A 24820-nucleotide genomic window follows, 5' to 3' on the forward strand; every position below is an offset into this window, starting at 1 on the left:
CTGCTCCTTGGAGAGTCTGCTTCTCCCTCTGACTTTCTCCCCTCTCATGTTCTCTCTCACTGTCTCTCTCTCAAATAAATAAATAAAATCTTAAAAAAAAAAAAAAAAAAGATTAGAGGAGACAGTGCTCACACAGGGCTGGGAAGAGTGCCTGTTCCCAGAAGTCAGCCTAGAAAACCTCAAGATCCAGGGAGCACAGGCAGGGAAGATAGAAGGATCTGCCTGAGGAGGAGGGAATCATTAGCCTTAGACAGGACATAGCTTCAGAGCCACTTAACCAATCCTAAAAGCAAGACCTGAAAGGATCAAACTGTTTCTGAGCATCTCGGCTGTGTCCCAAAACAAAGCTCAGGAATATTTATAGATACACAAAAATATTCAGTCCTCAACAAGATAAAATCCATAAACATTTGGCATCCAACCAAAAATTACCAAGCATGCAAAGAAGCAGAAAACCACAGCCCTGCTTACTAAAAGTTCAATCTATTAAAACTGAACTAGAACAGAAACAGACGTCAGATTTTGCAGGCACGGATATCCAGTTAATAAAACTATACTCTGCATGCTACAACAGTTAAGAACTTAAATGTAAGAGAGAAAAATTGAATTTCTAGAGATAAAAACTACATTGTGTAAGATAAAAAAAAAAAATACATGATGGGCTTAAAAACAGATTAGACACTGCAGAAAAAAAGATTAGTGATTGTGAAGATATGACAATAAAAATGACCTAAAATGAAACAGAGAGAAAAGAAGGTTTTTAAAAATGAATTGAACAGTGGTGCCTGGGTGGCTGAGTGGGTTAAGGCCTCTACCTTCAGCTCAGGTCATGATCTCACGGTCCTGGGATCAAGCCCCACATAGGGCTCTCTGCTCTGCAGGGAGCCTGCTTTCTCCTCTCTCTTTCTGCCTGCCTCTCTGCCTGCTTGTGATCTCTGTCTGTCAAATAAATAAATAAAATCTTAAAAAAAAAATGAATTGAACATCATCAGGGGTGCCTGGGTGGCTCAGTCAGTTAAGTGTCTGACTCTTGATTTTGGCTCAGGTCATGAAATCAGGGTCGTGAGATTGAGCCCTGCATCGGGCTCTGCGCTCAGTGGTGTATCTGCTTGAGATTCTCTCTTCCTCTGCCCCTCCCCCCATTCACACACACACATGTGCATGCTAAAAAATTGATAAATCGGAATGAATCTCGGAACACTGAAAAAAATAAAATTAAATTAAGTTAAAAAAATTGACAAATCAAATCTTTTAAAAAATGAATTGAGCATCATCAAAGTGTGGGACAACCTCAAGAAAACTAATACATGTGTGAAGACAGAGAGAAAGAGATTGAGAAGAGAGAGCAGGACACAGAGAAAATATTTTTAAAAAATAACACCCCAATTTTTCCAAACTTCTAACAAGTTCCCAAGGAAATGCTGATGCTAGTAGCTCAGAGATCACATCTGGAGAACCACTGGCCTACAATTTTGCACACAATTTGCTGATGCCGGATAGTGAGAGGATGTGGATCTTAGTGTCTTCCAGCCCCAACTGGTGCAGTGCCACTGGGCAGCATGCCAGAGACCAACTCCAAATCACTACAAATTAGCCCTGATTTAGGGGTAGGGTGCAGGCTGGAGTGCCTAAGCAGGTGGCCAGGATGGCCAAAGGAGCCCAACAGGCTAACCCTTCATCTGTGTCCTCATCCACAAAAATACTCAAGTGCCATCAGGCCCTCACCCCACCTACCCTGACTGGTTCCCCCACCCCCAACGCCACTTCAGTCTCCCATTAATGCCCTGCAGCAGCGACACACAGAGCCTGCCCCATGCCCATGACCCCCTTCCATTCTACTCTAGCTCAGGATGGTTGGCATGGTACTGGCCAGGCCCACAGGTCCCTTCAGCCCTCCTCATGTAGCCCTGCAGGCCTGACCCTCAACCTCTGGGAGAGCCATGGCTGGCCCAGCCAAGGACCCCACATACACAGCCCCTCTGGGGTTACCATACTGAGGTACTTGAAGCTTACACAACAGGGGTCTCCTGCCCCCCATTTCTATCCTCATGTCTACACGTTTACACGGTCTCCTGTGCAGCTTCTGAGGAGGCCAAGACATACCCGAGAAACCTAGCTTCTTGTCCCTCTTGCACTCAGCAAGAGGGGTCTCACCTCACAGCCTCACAGCAGCTTTCCCTACTACCTGCCAGAACTCCTGTCCACGACACTGCCCTGCCTCAGTGTCCCCACTCCTGTCCTCTTCCCACACGGTACCAGGATGATCCAGCCTGGGCAGTGTTTCCCTCACACCACCGCCCAACCAGCCTATACAGGCCTTCTGTAGAAGTTCCACAGTCCAGCTCTTAGATATTGCAGGCAAAGCTGGGCACACCTGGTGTCCCCAGGCCCCTAAGGCTACCCACTCAGCCCATTGGACCCCTGAGCACCCCTGTCAGCTCTACCAGGCTCCCTCGTGCTTCCCTGATGCCCAGCTCTCAGGCAAAGGGACCCTGGCCTGGCCAGCACTGTCCACGTGCCTCCAAGTAGCCCCCCATGGGCAGAAACTGCTCTCTGTCCACGGGGCTAAGCTGGCAGGGGACAAAGATGTCACCTCCACTTCCGCCTCTCTCTGTGGGAACGCCTCATGCAGCTCCCATCTGAGTGTACTCCAACCAAGCCTCTGCTCCCCGAATTCAGACCAGCTCTGGAGCGAGGCGCACTGGCGTGTAAACAGAAACATGTGCAGGTGTACGTGCACACACGTGCATACACACCCACACACACCACACAACGACACTTCACGGGGTGACCGAATGTGAACCTGCACCTCCTATGAACCTGACCACACCCCCACTGCGAAAAGGTGGAGCCCAAAAAACCAACCGATTCTTCCAGCTATTTCTCTGGGGGTCCACAACACACGAAAACAGGTGGCCGGTGCTGGGTAGACACTTCGGGGCTGGTCACCTCAATGCTGGTCCCAGACCCCAGCCTGGGAGCCTCCCCCATGAGACCAGTCAGCGTCCACTCATTTGTTCTGCACTTACAGTACCAGTTAGAGGCACTCGGGGCCTCCTACTTCCCGCCATACTGTGGTTGCCCCCTGAGGAAAGACTCACCACTGAGGACCTCATTGTTGTTCCCCCAGAAGTCAGCGACCTTGGATGGTCTGTGGTAAAATTCATCCCTGTTGGCTGCCAAGATGAGCCTGAAAAAGAAACCATGACTAAAGGTCTCCGGGGAAAACAGAAAAGCCAATGTTTTCCTCCTGTTGACAAAGAAAATCTGCCTCCGTAGCCACAAAGGCAAGTCCTAAAGAGGACAGGAACTCGCAGGAAACAAAGGTCAGTGATGGTTCCAGACAGGTGGGTTTCCTAGGGAGCCTTCGGCCAAGACTGTGCCCTAGGACCCTGCCGAAGAAAAGAGGAGATGCTGGGCAAAGACGCATATCCCATCCCGCCCTGCATACCCCACTCACCCAAAAAGGGTGGCAGGACCTGCAGAGGGGAGGGCCCTTAGCAGCTGGGACCAAGCATGTCCCAGGTGTCCTGGTGGCAGAGAGGTACCCCTTCTGTCCGTCTGTCCCTTCCCAAGGCCATCCACCGTGAACCTGTGACTTCCTAGAAATGTGACCATGCCCACCAGAAGGGGCCAGGGTATGCATTGGAGCAGAGCACAGGCTCTCTGGGGGCTGTTCTCCTGAGTTTTGGGGTGTCTGGGAGAAGGAAGAGGGTAAGAACTTCTGTGTTTCTCTAGTGGTTTGCATTATGAATCCAACAAGGTTTTTGTTGCTAAATAGAAAAGATGTCAACATTTTCAGAAGAGCTCTAGTTTTAACATAAGAAAACATATTTTCTACGTGGTTTTGCCATTTTAAATAAGAACACAGACAGTGACTAAGTGGGACTGCATGTCCATGAGACCTCTCTGGGTCTAAGATGTGATGGCCAAAGGACCCTCTGAGCACCACGGGCAGGTGCACAAAGGACACGGGACCAGGAGCTATGGCTTGGCCACCTGTGGTCACACTGGGTCTGAAACCAAGTCGGTCTAGTCAGTGGTCAGACCTCAAGAAGTCTTCCAAAATAATTTCTGTATTGACTCTTAGATGTATAAGAACATTTAGGGGCACCTGGGTGGCTCAGTCGGTTAAGTGTCTACCTTCAACTCAGCTCATGATCTCAGTGTCCTGGGATCAAGCTCCATATGGGGTTCTCTGCTCTTCGGAAAGTCCATTTATCCCTCTCTGTCTGCCCCTCGCCCTGCTCACGCATGCACTCTCTTTTCTCTCTCAAATAAACAAAATCTTTTTTAAAAAGTGATTTTTATGAGTACTTGCTTTCAGTAAAATGAGTTAACAAACTTCATAAAACTGAAAGTGAAACTGGCACCCACACCACCGCCCAGGCCCACAAAAATCTTTTGTCCTGTGTGCAACAACCCCCCCCCAACTCTGTACCTCCCCACCCAGCCCCAGCCACAGGCATCAGTAAGGCCAAGGGCTGGGGATAACCATCAAACCCTCCGGATCCACCCTGGAAGTGTCACCACCTTCGGGACACCCAACCAAACTGTGGACCCAGGGAGGCCGGGGAGGTGCTTCCCAAATTGACACTGGTACTATTAGCTTCTGGTTCTGACTCTTATGTATGTCTCCAGAAAAGGAAAAATTAGGGAGAGGGAAAAAAAAGCTGACTGAGCAGAACCTTCTGTCCTAAGATTTCCAACTCCCTACTATTTTTAAAATAGGGAGCAGCGACATGCATTTGTTGATAACTAGAAATATTAACTGCTGGCTTATTGCTGCCACGAGAGTCACTATTTAGGGGCGCCTGGGTGGCTCAGTCGGTTAAGCAGCTGCCTTCAGCTCAGGAGTGATCCTGGGTCCTGGGGTCAAGCCCCACATCAGGCTCCTGGCTTAGTGGGGAGCCTGCTTCTCCCTCTCCCTCTGTCTGCCGCCCTGCCTACTTGTGCTCTGTCAAATAAAGAAATAAAAATCTTAAAAAAAAAAAAAAAAAGGAGTCACTATTTCGCTGAATTGCTAGTGGTTTGCTGGGGATTCCATTACATATCTAATTGGGAAACATGTGGGCCTGAGTACTCACATCAAGGCTCCAAGTAAGAGAAAGTACTCTCTCACTCACCACTTCTGGATGCTGCAACCCCAAAAGGCCATCTGTGCCACAGCGCCCAGAGGCAGGGGCCATGCCCACAAGCCAGGGGCTCTGAGGACAGCAAGTCACCCAAAGCTTTGTTCTAATAACTGAAACCACCAACGACTCATCACTGATGGGGATTCCTCACCCTGCGACTGGGGGTGGGTCTGTGCATTGTCTCGAGGTACTGGGTGTGCACCACCTGAGTGAGCCTGCGCAGCACCCATGGGGAGGAGTCTGTGCACCACCTGTGGGGCAGAGTCTGTGTACCACGGGGGGGGGGGGCGGTTGTGCACCACCTGCCGTGCACAGTCTGCGCAGTACCTGGGGGGGAAGGAGTCTGTGCACAGTCAGGATGGTGGAGTCTATGCACCATCTAGGGGGTGAGCTGTGCGTTGTCTAGAAGGTGAGTCGGTGCACCATCTGGGATGGGCCTGCACAACATCTGGGGGGGTAAATCTGTGACTATGGGGTTGGGGAGGGGGTCTCTGCACCATCTGAGGGAGCAAATCTGTGCACCCTCCATGGAGAGTTTAGCACCAGGTAGCAGGTGCCCGGTGCCCAGGTGCAGGTGCCCCCCCATGATGTCACCAGCAGTGATGAGTCCCACGGAAGCCACCAGAAGGATGTGACAGCTCGCCCAGCAGCCCCTCCAGACTGGAGTCAACAAGGAGACTCAGATCGTGAGTCTAAACAGGCATTCTGGGGCACCTGGGTGGCTCAGTTGGTTAAGTGTCTGCCTTCAGCTCAGGTCATGATCCCAGGGTCCTGGGATTGAGCCCCACATCCAGCTCCATGCTCAGCGGGGAGCCTGCTTCTCCCTGTCCTTCTGCCTGATGCTCCCCCTGCTTGTGTGCTTTCTCTCTCTCTCTCTCTGTCAAATAAATAAATAAAAATCTTAAAAATAAATAAACAAACAAACAGACAAACAGACATTTTGATAAAGATGGTGGTTCTACGACAACCACGATGGTGTTACCTGACAGGAAGTGGTTTTCTTTGGGGCCTCACAAATGGCCACACACATAGCATGCGCATGCAGCAGCTCAGAGCGGGGCCTACTTCTCATCTCAGTCTGCGGTCAGGAGCACGAGCCGGATGTGCCGTGTGCTCTGCTCAGCGGCCCCTAAGGTGCCAACTGGCAGGGTGTTGCTGAGGCTCAGCATCTTCCTCGTGTGTCTGAGGTTGCTGCAGAATTCCTGTCCTTGGCCGGGGTCACTCTCAACGCCTTGAGGCCACCCCCAGCTCTTGGCCATGGGCCCCTCCAAACACTGCAGCTTTTCTCTTCAGGAGGGGCCTGGCACCTCTGGGGGTCCCCTGATCACGTCAGACCAACCCAGGACTTCTCCCATTTAACTACCTCCAAGGCAGCCAATTATGGACCTTCATCACATTGGCCAAATCCCTTTGCATTTAGCCCCACAGTCCCACACACAACCAGGGAAATGGAGGACACTGATGTGTACAGAGGGGGCAGAAATCTTGGGAGCCTACCACAGGAGTTACGGGAGCTCACATTTTACTTTGTATGTCCTGTAGGGTATGACTTGTTCCAAAAAGCATGTATCCCTTTGCAAATAGGGGGAGAACTGGAATCCCAGGGAAAGACCGCTGCCTCTACAGAGCAAGGTCATTGGGACCCCGGGGCAAAGCTGCAGCCAACAGGGAAAACTTCTAAGTCAGCACCTCCCAAGCTGCTCAAATAATTTCTCCTCTGCTCCACTCCTCACTGCAGTGCTGCAGGCATCAGTACCAAAACTAAAAACGAACAGAACCGACATTAGGCACCCAGACAGTACTCACACTGGGTAACCGTCGCCAAAAATTGGAGGTTCCAAGTGCCAGGGCATGGGAGGCAGAAGCTGGGATCACCCAGGGGAATCCCACATCTGGGCAGGGGCAACCCCTATAGGGAGTGACGCCCAAGGAGACCCCCTTACCAGGGCCAATTCAGCACCAAGAAGATAGACGGGGAGGCCCGAGGGCATCTGGGGAGTCATGCCAGGTCAGTGGGATGTGACATGGGGACGGCTGCCACACCTGGAGGGACAGGTATCCCCAACAGCGAGGGGCAGTGGGATGGTAACATAGGGGACAGGAGGTGTAGGCCATGGGATCCATGATACCAGGGCTGAGCTCAGCATCAGGCCTGGAGATGGTCAAGTGGCCATGCTCATTTCACTCCCTGGGCAGGGACTGAGCTGGCTCCCTCCCTCCCTGCCTGCACCCAGGGAGTGTCATTCAATGATACACTAGGACTGCTAAATCTGGGCAGAACAGACCACAGGACGCGTGCTCTAGCAGGCTGCTTTCTCTTGTGGGGAAACAGATGATATGATGATCAAATGAGGCCCAAGAGAAGGAGAGATGCTTTGGGAGCCATGCCTTTCATCAGCAGACCTTCAAAGTGGCAGGCCACAGACCAAATGCCACCATCGCTGGGCCAGGCCCAGGCAGGGGAGGACAGGGACAGGCTCATCTTTCAGGGACTGACTCCTGGGAAGCCAGAAAATACACGCCTGTGAGATCAGCCTCCGGCAAGGGTAGAGCCAGGGGTGACACTGCCCATGCCATCAAATGTGAGGCTATCTCATTCTTTTCTGTAGGGCAGAGAGATGTTTAAATTATTTACATATACAGTTGACCCCTGATCACAGGGGTTGGGGCACCAACACCCCTTCCGCACAGTCAAAAATCTATGTATAACTTTTTTTTTTAATTAAAGCTCTTATTTATTTATTTGGTAGGGGGAGAGAGAGTGAGAGAGAGATGGAGCACAAGCAGGGGGAGCAGCAGAGGGAGAGGGAGAAGCAGGCTCCACACTAAGCAGAGCCCAATACGGGGCTCTATCCCAGGACCCTGGGATCAGGACCCGAGCCAAAGGCAGATGCTTAACCAACTGAGCCACCCAGGTGCCCCAAATCCATGTATAACTTTTGACTCCACTAAAACTTAACTGGTACTGGCCTACTGTTCACCTGAAACCTTACCAATAACGTAAACAATTAATTAATGTGTAGTTTATACATTATGTGTATCACATGCCATATTTTTACAATAAAGTAAGCTAGAGAAAAATAAAACATTATTAAGAAAATCACAAAGAGGTGGGCCTGGCTGGCTCAGTCGGTGGAAACCTTGACTCTTGATCTAAGGGTTGTAAGTTCGAGCCTCACGTTGGGTGTAGCAATTACTCAGAAAAAATTAAAAATCTTAAAAAAGAATCATAAGGAAGAAAAAAATACATTTATAGTATCAGACTTTAAAAAATCGGCATGGGGGCGCCTGGGTGGCTCAGTGGGTTAAAGCCTCTGCCTTCGGCTAGGGTCGTGATCCCAGGATCCTGGGATCAATCCCCGCGTCAGGCTCACTACTCAACAGGGAGCCTGCTTCCCTTCCTCTGTCTGCCTGCCTCTTTGCCTGCTTGTAATCTATCTGTCAAATAAATCAATAAAATCTTTAAAAATAAAAAATAAATTAAAAATAGGCATGTAAGTGGACTGGCACAGTGCAAATCCACCCTGTTCAGAGGCCAACTTTACATGGCAAGGATGGCTACCATCCCAGCTACAAAAGTCCCCTTAACAAGGATGGCTACCATCCCAGCTACAAAAGTCCCCTTAACAACCATTGGACCCAGGAGCAACGGTGACTGCAGGGATGAGCTTAACCCACAAACAAAACCAGGTGCTTCCCATTACCCCAAGTGTCGAGAGGCCACTGCATGTGTGATGAAATTAAGGGTGCCTAAGAGAGTGCACGGAGCACAGGGTCTTTGATCGGTCCCAGCCATGTGGATTGGCTTGGTGGGCAGCAGAGTCCAAGTGGATGGTGGCCCCAGCACCTGGCTTGTCCAGCTTGGTGGGGGAGAAGTTGGTCTGTACAAGGCACAATGATGATACACTGCGAAGACATACTTTGCCACCAAACAGAGACATGGGCTGACATGGCCTGGGAAGCCTGTGGCATGGCCATCAAAAGACACTCGTGGGAATCAATTTGGCAGTTCCTCAGAAAGTCAAACACAGAATTGCCATATGATCCAGCAATTCTGCTTTGGGGTATCTGTCCCCAAGAGAAAGGAAAGCGGGACTCAAATGGACACCTCTATGTGAATCTCCATGGTGGCATGAATCACAATAGCCAAAAAGGGGCAACAGTGCAGGTGTCCATCAAGAGATAGGCAGATAAAACTGTGGTCTTGCATATGGTGGGATGTTACTCAGCCTCAAGAAGGAAGGAGATTCGGACACCTGCTACACCGTGACCATGAGGACCCTATGCTCAGTAAAAGAAGCCAGTCACACAAAAAATACTACGATTCCACTTATATGAGGTCCCCAGAGCAGTCAAGGTCATGGAAACAGAAAGGAGACTGGTGGTTCCCAGGGGTGGGGGGAGGGAAATGGGGAGTCGGTGTTTGGTGGTGACAGAGCTTCAGTTGGGGACAATGAAGGGTTCTGGAGATAGATGGATGGATGGCACAGAAGGTTGCACAACAATGTGAATGTACTTAATGCCACTGAACTGGACATTTGTCCGTGTTTAGAATGGCACACACTCCTATTCCTGCCAGTTATTGGGGGGTGGGGGGCGGGGAGAGGAAGACACAGCAGTGGATGCCAATGTAGGGGACAGAAGCTGGTGCACCCCAGGCCAGGACAGGGATGGCTAAAGCAAGAGGGGTGCTGGGGCAGGTCCTGCTGGCCCCATCCAGGGCCTCCTCCCTACCACACTGATGGCCCTGGAGCCTGGCCTGCTCCCCATCCCACTCCAGGCACCAGGAACCTCTCTCCAACCTCGGACAGGGCCAGGCTTGGCCTCTCCTCACTGGATCTGCTGCAGTGTCCCTCCCGAGGCGTTCTGCCCTTGCTCCCCCATCCTTTTCTCTATCACGCACATACAGAACCATGGACACCAAGGGCCTGCGGCCCACCCATTCTCAAGGGCCAGAGAGCCCCACAGCTAGAGCAGGCGCTCCAACCCGAAGCCCCTCTTGCCTTCCCACGCAAGAGGGTAAACAAGTGGATTCGGTCAGTCACCAGAGGTGGCAAATGTAGTTTCTGCCTCGGGGCTTTGGAATACACTGGAGAGAAAGGCCAAGGCAGTCTCGAATCACAATCCATAAGGAGTCGTGGAGAGGTCATGGCAGTGACACACAGATCCTGAGCAAAAGCAAGAGAGACCTCTTTCCTCCTTTTCCCGTGTTTATTTTACTGACAGAGACTGGTGGTAACTTCGGGAAACACCACATCCAGGGAGGCTGTGGCTGAATGTGGTTGTAAATACAGCCAGCAACAGACCCAGGAATTGTCAGACTGCGTGTCCCCATGCGAGAAATCCTTCACTTCTCAGATGAAACGGAGTCATTTTGTTGGTATGTAAGGGTTCACGTGAGCACAGAAGGGAGCACATAAAACCTCAGTAGCCAAAGGGGTCGACCGTGTCCCGGATCCAGTCCTTATGACTCAACCTCAAATTTGCCTCTCGTTGCCTCCTCATAATAAAGGAGCTGATCTTTGCGACTGATACCTTATTAAGTTTTGTCAGTAGAGGGCGCTGGAGAGACACCCCTGAGGGAGAGGCTTCTTGGCCTGGCTGCAAGGTGCTTCCTCAGGCCCCTTCTCCAGCTCCCCGGGGATGAATCCCAATACACATGGGGCTTCCCCCAAGCACCCAGTGTGGCCAGCACCTTTGCCCAGTATCCTCCTGCGACAGTTGCTAGCACACTGGAGAGTAGACTCCTAGCAAGTTCTGCTGCTATGGCACCCCAGCGATTTCTTTCCTAGTCAATGCACCACGGCTGAACCTCTCCGGCAAAGTCTGGCTCTCAGCCTGAGGGTGGAAGATGGGGCTCTGCCCAGGGCATTCCAATCCTAGTATGGTTAATAATTCTGGATGTTACGCTTCCCCAGCTCAAATAAATCACTGCACCTGGATTCTGCCCACTGGCTGCACCCTGACTCAGAGCTCATTCTGCTGGGGGTCGACCGTTCAGGGTCAGCTCCAGGATCCTGGCCTGGCCCTGCTGGCCACTCTTCTGAATGATGGGAACACTGGGGACTCTTCAGTCCCCAGCCCCTGGCCTGGAATGACTTTCATTCAGCACGAAATTAGGCAACATGGTGTCTGTGCAATTTTGCACGGTGACTCAAATCTAAAAAGCTAGTCAAGATGATTTAAATCATTTCTGTTATAAATTTTAAATGTATTTATTTGTTTTTTAATTTTATTTACTTATTTGTCCGAGAGACAGTGAGCACAAGCAGGGCGAGAGGCAGGCAGAGGGAGAAGCAGGCTCCCCACCAAGCAAGGAGCCCCATGTAGAACTGGATCCCAGGACCCTGGGATCATGACCCAAGCCGAAGGCAGACACCCAACCAACTGAGCCACCCAGGCGTCCCTTTGGTATAGATTTTAAAATGATGAAAACTTTCGAAGCAATTGCACTAGTGATCAGTTTAAAATATCATTTCAGGGGCACCTGCATGGCTGGGATCGAGCCCTGCATCGGGCTCCCTGCTCAGTGGGGAGCCTGCTGCTGCCTGCTGCTCCCCCTACTTGTGCACTCACTCTCTCACTCTCTCTCGCTCTCTCAAATAAATAAATAAATAAATAAAATGTTTATTTGGTTTTTTAAATGTCATTTTTGGTTTTGGGTTACCTCTCAGTCTCATACCTGGAAAAACGTAGATGAATTCCCACTAGGTTGCCCCAGGGAACAGAGGGGCACATCCAGAGCCCAGGGTCATGGGGAGCAGTGGGGGGTGCGTTAGACCATGTCTTACCCCTTTCTGGCCTCAGTTTCCCACCTCCTCTGCTGGTCTCCCAGCTTCCCCACTCCTACCCTCATTCCCCAGCTCAGGACCCACAGACCCTCTGTTGCCACCACCACCCAGATTTTCCACTGGCAACACAAACTAGCCAGTCCACATGGGGCTTTTGCTCATCAAACCAGTTCTGCCACGCCTGGTGCCCCTGTCGAGACCACAGGGGTGCACCCCTGGCTGGCCGCACGTGGCTTCTCTGTGCTGCCCACACAGCGACCTTAAGCAGCTAAGTCTCTTTATGTCAGTTCAGCATTCCTGCCACCGAGCGGTACTCACTGCCACACCCCATACTGAGTAACCCAGCCTGTACAGCCTGTCCCCACCTGGGCACTAGGAGGACAGTGGGGACCCTGAGGCCAAGTGGAGGACTGCAGACACAGAGCAAGGGGGTTACCTGTATGCATTTTTAGAGACAGGGCGAGGATCGAACTTAAAGAAGATGATGCACATGGGTCCCTGAGAGTGGCTTTGCTCACAAAGGATCACCAGTCTGCGGGAAAAGGAAAAAAAATGCGTTGAATAAACAGCAGACAACACAACACTGCCTTCCTGCACCTGCAGTGCTCCCTGGCCCAGAACGACCTGCCTCCGGGATGCCCCTGACCCTTATGGGGCACGGCAGAATATGCTAGACACCATGATGCTCATCAGCACCAGCCAACCATCTCCCTAAGTGTGCACACACATCAGCACGGGCCAGACTGTCCCCACTGCCTACAAGGTTCACTGGCCCTGGCCACACCACGTGGAAGCTGGCCACATGAGCAAGAATGAGACCCATAGGCACAGCTGGGGAATCCGGTGGGCACCCTTCCCCACCACACCTGGGTGGCCCTGTGGTTTGTTCCATCCCCTCCACCTAGACCAAACTATCCCATCCCCTGGCAATGGCACCTATTCCAGGCCCCAGCCCCCAAGGAAGGGCTGCATCCCATCTGACCGGCCTGGGGATGCCAGCCCATGCCATCCACCCATGACAGCACAGATGCTGCCTGGGGACCCATGTAAGCAGGAGGGCCCCAGGGGCAAAACACAGGTGCTGGTGAAGTAGACAGGCAGCCAGGTCCCAAGGAGCGAGGACAAAGTGCCTACCCTTGTAACATGCAGGCCCCGGGCCTGGCGGCCTCTAGGCCCACCAGATATTTACCCCCAACCAGCTGAGGACGGAGATGAGCTCCTGAGGCCACTGACCCTGGACAAGGTGGCTGTGAGGGGCTCTGGTCCTGTATGTGTGCCTAAGCTGGGGCACAGCGGCAGGGCGGAGCCAAAGGCCAGGGCCAGGGAATGGATGACACAGAGGCTGCGGAGGTATTGAAGGGAGCCAAAAAAGATACCCCAAGAAGAGCCTCATGAGCAAGGGGGAGGTGAGGGAGTGTTCAGCAGATGTGTGTGCATGTGAGGCGTTGAGGTCTGCGTGCATGTGCAAGTGTACAGCCACGTGTGGGTATCTGCGTGTGTGTGTTCCCGCCTATGCCTACATGCGGGCATGTGATTGTGTGTGTGCATGTGCCTGAAGGAGGCCACTGAGCTCCCAGTGAGCTAGCCTGGGGCCCCTGGGACTGGGGAGGGTCCATGTGGTACCCTGCCTATCCCCCACCCCAAAAGAGTAAGCACATAGTGCCTAGTAGAAGAGGGTTTGGGGTCCGCATCTGTAAAGAGGGTCTGTGAATTGGGTCCCAGCTGGGAGAAGGTGGGATGTGATGCCCAGACCCTGCCCATCCTTGCTCCAGGTTTCAACATAAACCACAAAAACTGTGCCATTCCTAAAGCCATGGCGGGGGACCAGCCTGTTGTGAGGGCCACCGGCATAGTGATCCCTTCAGGCATGGGAGGAGGAGGAGGAGTGAGCAAGAGGGGCTCTAGTTCAGTGCCCCAAGCCAGGGTCCCCACCACCCATACACATACAGTCCCAAGAGAGGCAGACCCCGGCCATGGAATGGGGCAGGGGAACAGAGGAGAGGTGAGGGCCCCCCTCTAGACCCGCACAACTGCTCCCAGTTCTTGGGTCTCTGAAGTGAAACATTTTCTGTTTGGGGACTCACAGGAGGAGGACATTCCTACCATGCCAACACTGCCCTCTAAGCTATACCATCACCCAAGTGTGGGCGGGTGGGTGGACAGGTGGCAGGGGATCTGGCCACAGAGCATGGAAAAGCCAAGGAGGGGCCAAAGCCCAAGGCTGGCACTGTGGACACGACCACAGCTCGGGGCCACATGGAGGTCTTCCTGTGGCTGACACCACGCTGTCCCTGCCTCTCCACTCCTTTCTACTCACTGGTCTGGCTGGCCTAGGAAGTAGAGGGAGGGGGTCAGGGAGGAGGGATCCACGCCACTACTGTCGCCACTGGCTCCCACAGGCCCTGGAGGGATCCCCACGACTCTGTCCCCTGTCCCCCCCTGCCCCAGCCCCTGCAGGCATGAGCATCAGTGATGCCTCAGGGGACCCATCCCTGTCCTTGGTAGAACCCTCGGCTGTGCAGGTGACATCACCATGGTGACCAGTGCAACTGCAGAAATGCAGGGTGCCAGGAGATGGAGCTGAAAGCAGTGCCTGATGCAGAAGAGGTCCCCGAGGTGACAGCAGCACGTTGGGTTCCCACCCTTGGCTGCCGGGGTAGTGCCCACTAGGGCCAGCATCCTAGGCTTACCTGATGATATCAAGACTGGTGGGCAGGCTGCTGGAACTGACCCTTCTAGTAAAAACAACTCAAAATGCTTGAAAGAATATGAAAAGATCTTAAAAGCACCCAAGAACTAACAAGGTCATGCAGGATTTGGCCAGTATCTCAGAGAACGTGGGAACCCAGAGAAAAAAAGAGAGCAGAGTACGCTGGCTATTCCCTGGGGCACTGGCCTATGTGGGCAAACTGGGCTCTGGTGGCCATGAAGGTGAGGGAGACTGAAGATAAGGCCCAGGGCTGCCCCAAGATGGGACTGTAGTAGGAAACCCTCCCCTGAGTGGAGCTGGGACCCTGAAAGGCACCACTCCTAAGGGGAGGATGAGCTCTATCCTCAACCACCCCCAGGTGCCACAGGGACAGCACACAAAGCGGGGAAGAAGCTCTGAGAAGTCACAAGAGCACAGCCAGGGCCACACTGGGGGTCCAGGGATCCTCATGCCAAGACTCAAATTGACAGTGCTCCTCAGCACCTGGAGAACCGAAGTTCTCATCTTCATGCTAGACTTCTGAGAAATCCCACCAATCATTTCCAGGACAAAGAGCAGGACAATCAGAAAGAACACCACATAACAAAACCCAGCGCCATAAGCAAGGAGCAGCGGAAAGTGATCCCCCACACATCTCACAAACCCACCAGGCTCTGACTGCAGAAAAATGAAGCTGGAGAACATCTGCAGGAAAAGGACCAGAGAAAGAAGAAACCAGGAGGTCCGCAAAGCACCGGAAAGGACTTTTAGAACCAGAAGCTCTGGGAACCACAGATTAAAACTCAGCAGTGGATTTACGATGAGCAGATTAGACACGGCTGATGAGACAGGTCAAATCGTCCAGAACGTGATCCAGGGAGGTAGGAAGCACATGGGGTCTCCTGGGGTCCTAAGTGCCCCACCCACCAGGGGCAGCAGGTGGTCACCTACCACTTGGCCATTGTCCACCACAGAAGACACAGGCCTTCTCACTCCCACAAAGGAGAACACTCACTGCAGGAGAGGTCAACTGGCATGGCCTATGGCAACCAAGCCAACCGGGGTCAGTGGGAGGAGCCCTGCCAAGCCATCACTTCTGAAATCCCACCCACTCCGAGCCCCACCAGGACAGAGGATGGTTCTGAGGCTTACTCCACCAGGGACATGCTGTCCCACCAGGAACATGCAGCTCCGGGTTATCAGAAGAGGCCATGATGTAGGCCTTGGCCTGCTGTGCACCTCTCTGGGCTGTGTGCCTAGCTGCTGGACAAGGCCATCCACTGGGAGCAGCTCTGGCTACTGATGCTCACAAGCCAGAGGTAGAGCCCTCCAACTTGGCTGTGGGACCTCACCATCCTAGCCAGCCCATGTGGGTTGCAGCCCAGCCCTCCAGACAGTGGCAGCAGGAAGGGCTCTGTGGTTGGAGGGAAGGCCACTGATGGATCTCCAAGCAGCCTGGCGCCAGAGGTGTGGGCACAAAGCCCAGGGCTGCGGCCTCGATGAAGACGTGGTCATTGGGAGGGAAGGACCAGAGGAAAGCCAGCCCCTGGGGAGGGGACCATCAGGAACTGCCTTTCTCTCCAATCCCTCGCCCCCCCACTCAAGCCAGGCCCGCTGTCCACTGCCCCACCCCTTCTCAGCTCCATGTCCCACTACCCCTGCAACCTCCTTCACCTAGGCAGGTCTCATGGGTGCAGGGCCCTTCTCCCAGCATGCCCCCACCCAGGCCCTGGTGAAATCCTCCCTGACATCCTACTTGTTGGGCCACCTTCTCCCTCCTGCTGACTTGCAGGGCTCCCCGAGTGAGCTCTGGATACAGCCACTGTGGTCCCAGGCACTGTCCCACAGGCTAGGCACAGGGCGGGCAAGAGGCTGGAACCACTAACAGGGGCAAACAGCGTTCTGCTCTTGCCATCGCACGCCTGCTTGCCTGGCCACTCGGGGCACTAAGACAACACTGTTCTCCACTACCCACGGTTCCGAGGCTGGCAAAGCAGGAAAAATATAGGGACAGGCCTCTGTAGGCCCCACCATGCCAGCTGGGGCTGGGGTTCATCCATATTTGGTGGTTTCTTTCCTCGTCATGGGGAATTCACCCTGGAAGGACACCAGAGCTGGTAAAATGTGTAAAGGAGGGTGGAGTCCCAGGCAATAGTGTGCCTGGCTTTCTCAGTGACATCCCCGCCCCTCTGGTCCCCACCTCCACCAGGCATGTAAGCCTGGGCCCTCGTGGAGTGTCTGCATCCCCATGGCAGCCTCCAGGCCAGAGGCAGCCCAAAGCTAGAGGAAGAGATGGGCAGGAAGGTCCTGGGGAGGTCTGATCAGGAACCTCGCCCATGGGCCTTGGCAACCTTGGGGTGGGGGGCACCCTGAGGTAGCAAAGCTTGGCAGCATCCAAGCAGTGAAGGAAGCCGCACCCACCCCTGCCTATTGCGCCCAGGATGCTGTGGGCCCCAGGAGGCGAAGGAGGCAACAACGGTGGTGTGCACACCCACCCTCTGGCTTACAGATGGCAGCTGAATATCATAGACCCGTCCTTTTCACATGGGAAGGGTTCCCCTTCCCCTCTTTGGCCTCACAGCAACCAGGAGGGCAGCACGGTAACCCCATGCATGCAAAGGAGTACCCCCACCAAAAAGGGGCAGGTGCCACAGAATCTGGTTCTCTGGGAGGGTGACACACAGACCCAGAGAAGGCCGGGCCCCCAGTGCCACAGAGCAGAGGACGGGACAGCCAGGGAAAACTTTCCCATGCCAGGTGCTTCACAGGGGTGATTCCCCCCTCCCCAAGAGCTCTGGCAGTGTGCCTAAGGTCACACAGGAGGCCTGTGGAGGCGCCTGCTGGCTGCGCTCAGAGCAAAGGGGCAGGCACACATGGGCTGCTGGAACCGAGTGGGCCTCCCAACCCTTCATCTGCTCCCAGGCAGCCTCCCAGAAGGCCAGGACACCCCCAGCACCGCACCTCAACACCACTCTGGCCCACCCACAAACCACCACAGCCAGTGCCTTCATGGAATCGCTAAGAAGCCAACATGCCAGCTGCAGTGTTCTCTCAGTGGTCAACCCTGGGAAAGCTGGTGATAGGTGACAAAAAGTCCCCAAGTCCACACGTGGTCCCACCAGGGGTGCTGTCTCACAAAAGCCACAAACTCAAGGGTGCAGCCGGGCCTTGGAGCTGCCCACAGGGATGGAAGAGCCCAGAGAGCAGCTCAGAGCAAGGAGGGGAAGCCATGTGAGCAACGGGGTTGGAAAATGGAGCCTATGAGGTGGCCAACTATCCTGACAGGGGCCCCAGAACACCCGCAGGGCACAGAGGCTGAGGGCGTGGGGGCACCTACCATTTCAGGCTGTGTGTACCAAAGAGACGCTTCCTGGACTATTCCACAGAAAAAATGAGAGGGCTGGGCCCCATTGGTGAGGAGGCGGCCTCAGCAATCACTTGCTCAAGAGCATCGGCCCCATGCCTTCCCAGTGACGCCACATTCCAGAACTCACAGAGACTCTCACAGCTGCAAGCGGCTACCAGGCAATCTTCGCCACAACCAAGATTTCACCTGAGAAGCTGACCTCTGTGACCCAGTGATGACTCTGTTGTAAAAAACTACCCAGGCCTTTCCTGGAACTGAATAGGGCCTGCGTGTGGGGAACAGAAAGGCCACAGCTCTAAAGTAAGGGCTCTCTCATGGATCTGACAAAGGCCCCCAACCCAGGGACTGGGACTCAGGCCGAGCAGGTACATGAGGCCACACATACACAGACGAGAGCGGCACCCCCACACTACACCTCACACCTGCCCACAGCCTGGGACACCCGCTGTGTCCTTGGCCTGACTAGAAACACGCCGTGGAAAGGAAGCACTATGTCCCCCGGGGTGGCCTCTCCCAGGTCCCCCCCACCAGGAGCCCAGGGACCACACTCCCTACACACACCTACAGTCCCTGGGCACACCTGAGCCCCTGCAGGAAGGACCTACGAGGGGTGAGGCCAAAGCAGAAAGTTCACTTCAAACCAAAGCCATGGGCTGCCCCTTTCTTCTCTCTGAGAAAGCCAGAGGAAGTCCTCCCAGCTCCCCGCTCCTGCCTTCCCCTGCTCTGAGTGAGCACTTGATAATGCAAAACTCGAAGAATGGGTCCTGAGTCTCGTATCAGTTCTTAGCACCGGAAGCTTTCCAGGCACTCCCAGCCCATCTGCTGATAAGGCTTTTGAGAGTTCTCGGCATGCTCCAAGCTGCCTGCTACTCTCCTCCTCCCCCACTGCTGCCTCTGAAAACTGCACACTCCAGCTGGGGCCTTCCTCTTCCTCCCCTGCCTTCCAGAAGAACCAACAGAGCTGTCCTACCAGCCAAGGGCAGCCAGGTACATGCCGACATGCAGAATAACCAGGCTTTTCAGCTGACTCAAGCCCCAAGCCTCACTCCACACGGTGTCTAACAAGAGCACTATAAGGAAACGACTTGAGCTGGTGGGCAGACAGCCCGGCCAAACGTGGGTGAGGGCCACACGCCAAGAGACACAGTGACAGCTGCTGTGGCTCAGGTGAGGGCAGTGTGGGGACAAGGCTTGGCACCTGGATGGACCGACAGTGAGGATCTGCTTCCCTGGCCAAGGAAGGCACGTCCACAACCTCACAGAGGCTCACTAGGAGAGAAGGCAAGTGGGGCCCAAGGGCCACGCGGACCAGACCTCGCTGTTGCCGCTAGCCCAGATGAGGAAGGGTGTGGCCAGGGGATGAGGAGACCTCAGCACTGCTGGGGGTGCTCACTGACCCCAGTGTCCCTCTTGTGCACTCCAGATGCCACCCAGCTGCTCGCCCACCAAGCCTGGGGGCTCACAGTCATCACATACCAATTGTGCCCGCCACCCACCCCACACCAACCGGCACCATCTCCTCCAGCATTTGCAACAAAGCTGGCCCCCTTCCCTTCCTCCCAGACCACCCATCCTCCCACACTTGCAACCCACTCGTCCATCCCCAGCCCAAGGCTCCACACCACCTGTGGCCACAAACAGCAGCTCCTGTGGGTCAGTGGAGTCTGTGGTTGTGGTTCCCACCATCAGGTTATCCAGGAGCTCATATTCTCAACTGGAAAGTTTCCAAGTATACTCACTCTGCAAAAGCCCTGTATCTTGTCGGCAGTACGCCTCCAGATATTTCTCAGGGAAGTATGGGTGTGTGCCATGGGGTTATCACACACACAGGATCCCGCTGCCCTGTCCCCCTGCTGACTGGCTGTGCAGAGCTGTCCTCACCAAGGGGCAGCTGTCCACCTAGCCTGCTAGCTGCTGCATGGCTTCCCCGGAGGACATACCCCTTCACTCGGCCACTTGACTCTGTTGGATGTTTCAGTCTCATCACGTTTCTAGCCCCTGCAGAGTGCCACAGAGGAGCCCCATGCCCAGGCCCTGCAAATGGGCTGCAGACCTTCCTAGGGCAGAGTCGGAGGAGGCGGAATGGCTGGGTAGAGGAAGATGCTCTCAGGTGAGCAGACCTGGCCCAACTGGCCCCAGACATCCAGTGCAGGTACCACTGGCTGGGGAGGGGTGCATCCTGCCAGCACCACAGCCTGCCGCTGTTGCCCTCCTCGGGGTGGCAGGAAACACTCACCACGGTTATACTGGCAACTCCCAGGGGCCACGCATCTTACAGCCACCTGCCTGCCCGCATCCACGAATCACCGATTTGGGTATTAAACCCTGGACTTCTGCCGCACTGATCTGTAGGGCAGTGCACATGGTATGGGCAGGCTCACGGCCTATCTGTTCCACCGGTAGCCAATATTTCCTCCCCGTCCTGCCCCTGTCCTGCAGCCTTGCCCGTGCCACTGCCCATTGGAAAGAGTCTGTTTCTTTACCGCAAGTTTTCCCCATCACTACCGCAGAGCAGCCGCCCTCCCTGTCCCAAAGCAAAAAGTCCTTTCCATTGCCTTCTTTATATGGTTGTATTTTGACTTAGTTCTCAGGTGAGTATGTGTCCTGATCCAGTGAGCAGTGTAAGGTATTGGACCCCCCCCCCTTGCTTCTCAGGTGCCAGGCGTCAGGTCTGTCCCACCTCAGCCATACCCTGGACATGCAGTCACTGGGCTCCACAGGGTCCAGCATGTGAGGCAGGCCTCTTAGTTTCAGCACACACTCTGGCCAAGTCTCCCTCTTGGCTATTCATAGAATCTTCGAAGAGCCTAATGAATGGTGCTGGGCCATGCCCCACCCCCGCTCATGATACCCACCCTCCCACCCCGCACTGGGCAGGAAGCACGGCAAGCTGGTAAGTCTTGAGTGAGCCCCGGCTCCCTGGCTCCCCGGCTCCCTGGCAGCCCCATGGCAGCACAGAGAGCACACCGCCTTGGCACGGGTACCAAAGCCAGAAATAAGCCAGCCTCATCCCTAAGGACACAAGTCAGGGCAGGGCCACCTGGTCTGGGGAAAAAAGGGGACAGCTGGGTGCTCGCACACCTTCTTAGTATGGATGCTAGTGGTGTGGCTAGTGGGCTCCCCGTATAAGCCATGGGGCTGGACGTTTAAAACACATGCACTCTCGCTGCAGGTGTGTTTTATGTGTTCTCTCATGGGCAGGCTGGCATAGCAAGGAAAGCAAGGCCAAGAAAGAGTCTGTCCATGGGAGACCCAGCCAAGAGCAAACGCAGCTCTGGTGCAAACCCTTCAAAGCAGAATCCAGCGCAGCAGGGCTGCTGTAGAATTCTGCACAATGACACCAGCCCCTGAGCAGAGAGCAAAACCACACCTGACAACCGGGGTGCCAAGGGAGGAGAGGGGGCCTGCCCCCTCGGTGGGAGCACTTTCCTTTGTCAGCTGGAAAGGCCCACGGGCCTCTGGATGGAGGAGAGACTCGCCAAATCAGAACGCAGCCAAGAATGATGGGGATGCGCACGAATGAGTGGGGAGCTCTTGTGGCCTCCAAGGGCCTAGACTCCCAGAAAGGGAGGCTCCCGGTTCATATCACATTCATCTCCCACTGGCTGGCTGCACACGTGAAGGCAGAATCTGTAGCTCCATTTCACTCGGGATATATGTTCAAGGCTAGCCAGCCTGTCTATCCGGTCTTGAGGGGCCACGCAGAGGACGGGGCCTTTGGGCTTCACGTGCCTGGGCTAAGGAGCCAGACAGCCCGGCCTCCCCCAGCGCAGACCAGGCTATCACTGTGGCAGTCCCCAGGGGCGGAGCTGGAAAGTGGGCACTGCTCTTTTCGCGTGACGCATCATGTCCTCCCGGCGGCTGCCAGCCGAGGACGTAAACACACATGGGAACACAGTGTCGCTGTGCTGTTTGGGAGCCTTGGCTGAGAAAGCCCTGACGTCTGTAAATATTCTGAGCAGCCGGCCCACTGCAACACCCCACCCTCCTCCCGGCTTGGCAACCGAGGATTCTACAGTCTGTGTTTTGTCATTTTGACTAAGTGGCGTTTTACCGCGACCAATTTTCCACAGGGTTACTCCCTTCTGAGATCTCCACAATGTTTGGGGAGCACTAACTCAGCTCCACACCAAGTGTCACTGTCCCTGCTGTTCAAAGGAGCAACACAAATTAGAGGAAGAAGGAGCATTAGAGAAAGCTCTGGACACAGGGCAGCCCCTCTACCTTAGCCCCTTCTGGCTTCCCCACAAGCCAGGGGCCAGCCCGGCCTCACGGTGACCTCTGCTGTCTCCATGCTTAATAAAGGACAACAGAGTATTCCCACCAAGATGTACTTCAAGTGACAGGAGCCACCGAGAGATGGTGGATGGCCTTTTTTAACTTTTAAGTGCACACATGTCATTTTTGCAAATCTAAAAAAGAAACTTAAGAAAGAAAAAAAAAAAGCTGTAATGAAAACCAAAATACAGCTTGGTGACCTGGGGCGACCTTGTTTTCACGGAGCCCATCACCCCACCCTACGGTCTGGACCAACAAATGCCAGATTCCACAGTGATGCCCTCACACGCTGACATGTTGCCAAAGGATGGACCCAGTTCCTGCACACCTGGAGCGTCAATGACAAGTGCGGCACCACTTCTAAAAGCTCTTCTGGCTTCCCTGCCCTAGGCCTTTGATCTCCAGACATGCTCTGGAGGCCCCTCATTTCTCCACATAAGTCCCTAGAAGGAACAGGCACACTTCCTCTGTGGGAAGGCACCACACCACCTCCCTCTCTGATGCAGAAGCCAGGCACGCGAACGAGACCCCAAGATACCACACACAGTTACACCCATGGTGAAAAGTGATCAAAAAGCCCACAAAATGAGGTCACAAAAAGAGCATGAGGCAATAACAACAATTCAGGGGCCGGGTAGGCAGGGCAGAACTGACAGTCTGTTTCCTTCATTCAGGGAAGGCTGTTGTCACCACCACACATCAGAGCAGGCGGTCTGAGTGGCCTGCAGTCTATGGACATGCCAATAACATGAAGGCATAGGACTGGGGCTGATAGTCAAAAACCAGATAAGGTGGGGGCACCAGGGCAGCCTAGCTACCACATGGGAGCACTAGGATCCTGGAGAGGAGAACACAGAGCTGTGTCTTCCTACCTCCACCTCACCAGACAGGTCACCAAAGCAGGCAGGATCCTGAGACAGTGGCCCAGGTGGAGCGGAGGCACTGGGACCTGGCCCTGGCTCTGAGTGACCTTGGGAACACCCCTCGCCCCTCAGCCTGAGTTTTCTTCACCGTGGACAGCAGCCAACCAATGAATATTTGCCCAAAAAGGTTGCTCAGAGGATTAATAAGCAAGTCCGAGAAAGCATTTCCAAAGTGCTACCAGCTGTAGGCGCCCCTTAGAGCTGCCATCACATCCCATCTGCCTCGCTGAAGAAAGCTATGAGTCCAGAAAGCAGCAGCAAAATAGCAGGCAGCAGGTGGGAGGAGCAGGTCACCAGGCCAGGCTAGCATGTGACATCCCTGCTGGAGGAAAAGGGCTAAGGCTCAGGGACTGGTCCAAGGGCAAAAGGCTCACTCTACAGCTGTGGCCCAGGGGGAGCCCATGAAGCACCTGACATGCTGGGACAGAGGAAGGGGTCTTAAAGCCCAGCACCAGGGCCAGCCCTTGCCCTGGGTGCAGTCCTGCCCAACCCCTACCCCTGATGCCCCAGGGGTGGGGGGAATGGTCTAACTAAGCCACCCCAGAAAAGGCATGTCCAAGCGCAGGCATGACCCAGCACCTGCTGCCTACTCAAACATCAGCTGTCACCCAGTTGCCCCGCAAAAGGCCACAGGGAGGTGGCACCGTGACTCAGGGCTTCAGAACTGAGGCCCTAGCCCACCCATCCTGCAGCGACCACGCAGCTCCCAGCCCCGCCAGTCTTTGCTTTCCCGCAGTGAGACCGACCGGCCTGCCAACGGACCCTGCCTCCCATTCTGGCGGGGATTACTGGAAACGCCTTCCAGTAACGCATGGGGCTCTTCGTCGGGGTCAGTTTGGTCTCTCCGGACCCAGCCGCAGGACTTCCATTCCACGCATTGGGAAAGGGAAACAGGCAGGGCGGGGAGGTGCATTCCTGCCCCTCCCCTCCCTACTCGCGCCCCCAGAGCCCCACGCCCGGGATCCCGGGCCGGCCCTTCGCTGAGAGAGGTCCGCCGGCCCGGGCCGGCAGCCGCACACTCACCGCCTCCGCCGCCGCCGACTTCCGGGTGCCGCGCCCGCGCGCCACCGCCGCCGCCCAGGCCCCGCCCCCACGCCCTCCGAGCGCTCGCCATTGGGCTGCTCCGATAGGGGTGGGGCGGCACGCCGCGACCGCGAGAACCGTTGGCTGAGCGTGCTGTCGCTCGGGGGCTACAGCCCTCCCGCCGCCCCGCCCCCAGAGCTGCGCCAAGCTTCGGGGCTGCGCGGGCGTCTGGGGGTCTCGTGACCCCTGCCGCTTTCCCAGACTTCCCGGCTCCCCACCCCAGAGGACGCCCATGGGAGGTCGCTGCCGCTTGCGGCCGCCCCAAGGGCATGCTTTCGTGGACCCATTAGGGCTGCGGTCTGAACTCCAGGGGCCATATGTCACCAAACCACCTGGCGGCCTTCTCCGGGAGTGATAGGGGGATGCCCACTTCCGGACCCGCCCCTTAGGCTCGTCCTGTTCCACAGCTACTACTGGCTCTAGACCTGGTCATCCCACCTTTTTCCTTATGGCTCCTAGTTCGGTTAAGCCTCTACGATCTGGCTTTTGCACCACCCCACATCACCCCTACCCACCGCACCCCACCCCCCGCAATCCTGCCATACTATGGACAG

The 24820-nt window shown here is 54.9% G+C and overlaps 1 protein-coding gene across 5 annotated transcripts in view; it reads right to left on the reverse strand.

Moving 5' to 3' along the window:
- Positions 1-24242, reverse strand: part of TANGO2 (transport and golgi organization 2 homolog) — a 39487-nt gene extending 15245 nt beyond the window's left edge. For 2 of the 5 annotated variants that reach the window (XM_032875861.1, XM_032875860.1), the window contains exons 1-3: positions 23930-24165; positions 12363-12458; positions 3102-3190 (exon numbers count right to left, since the gene is read on the reverse strand). In XM_032875861.1, coding sequence (XP_032731752.1) covers positions 3102-3190; positions 12363-12458; positions 23930-24096 — 352 coding nt within the window. In that variant the 5' untranslated portion in view covers positions 24097-24165. Of the gene's footprint in view, positions 1-3101; positions 3191-12362; positions 12459-23929; positions 24168-24206 lie in introns of those variants that run through there. The other 3 variants (XM_032875862.1, XM_032875865.1, XM_032875864.1) reach the window with 3 other exon arrangements.
- Between the last annotated feature and the right edge of the window lie 578 nt (positions 24243-24820).

Source organism: Lontra canadensis, unplaced genomic scaffold (genome assembly GCF_010015895.1).
Source record: "Lontra canadensis isolate GAN:19392208 unplaced genomic scaffold, GSC_riverotter_1.0 scaffold57, whole genome shotgun sequence".
Taxonomy (NCBI): domain Eukaryota; kingdom Metazoa; phylum Chordata; class Mammalia; order Carnivora; family Mustelidae; genus Lontra; species Lontra canadensis.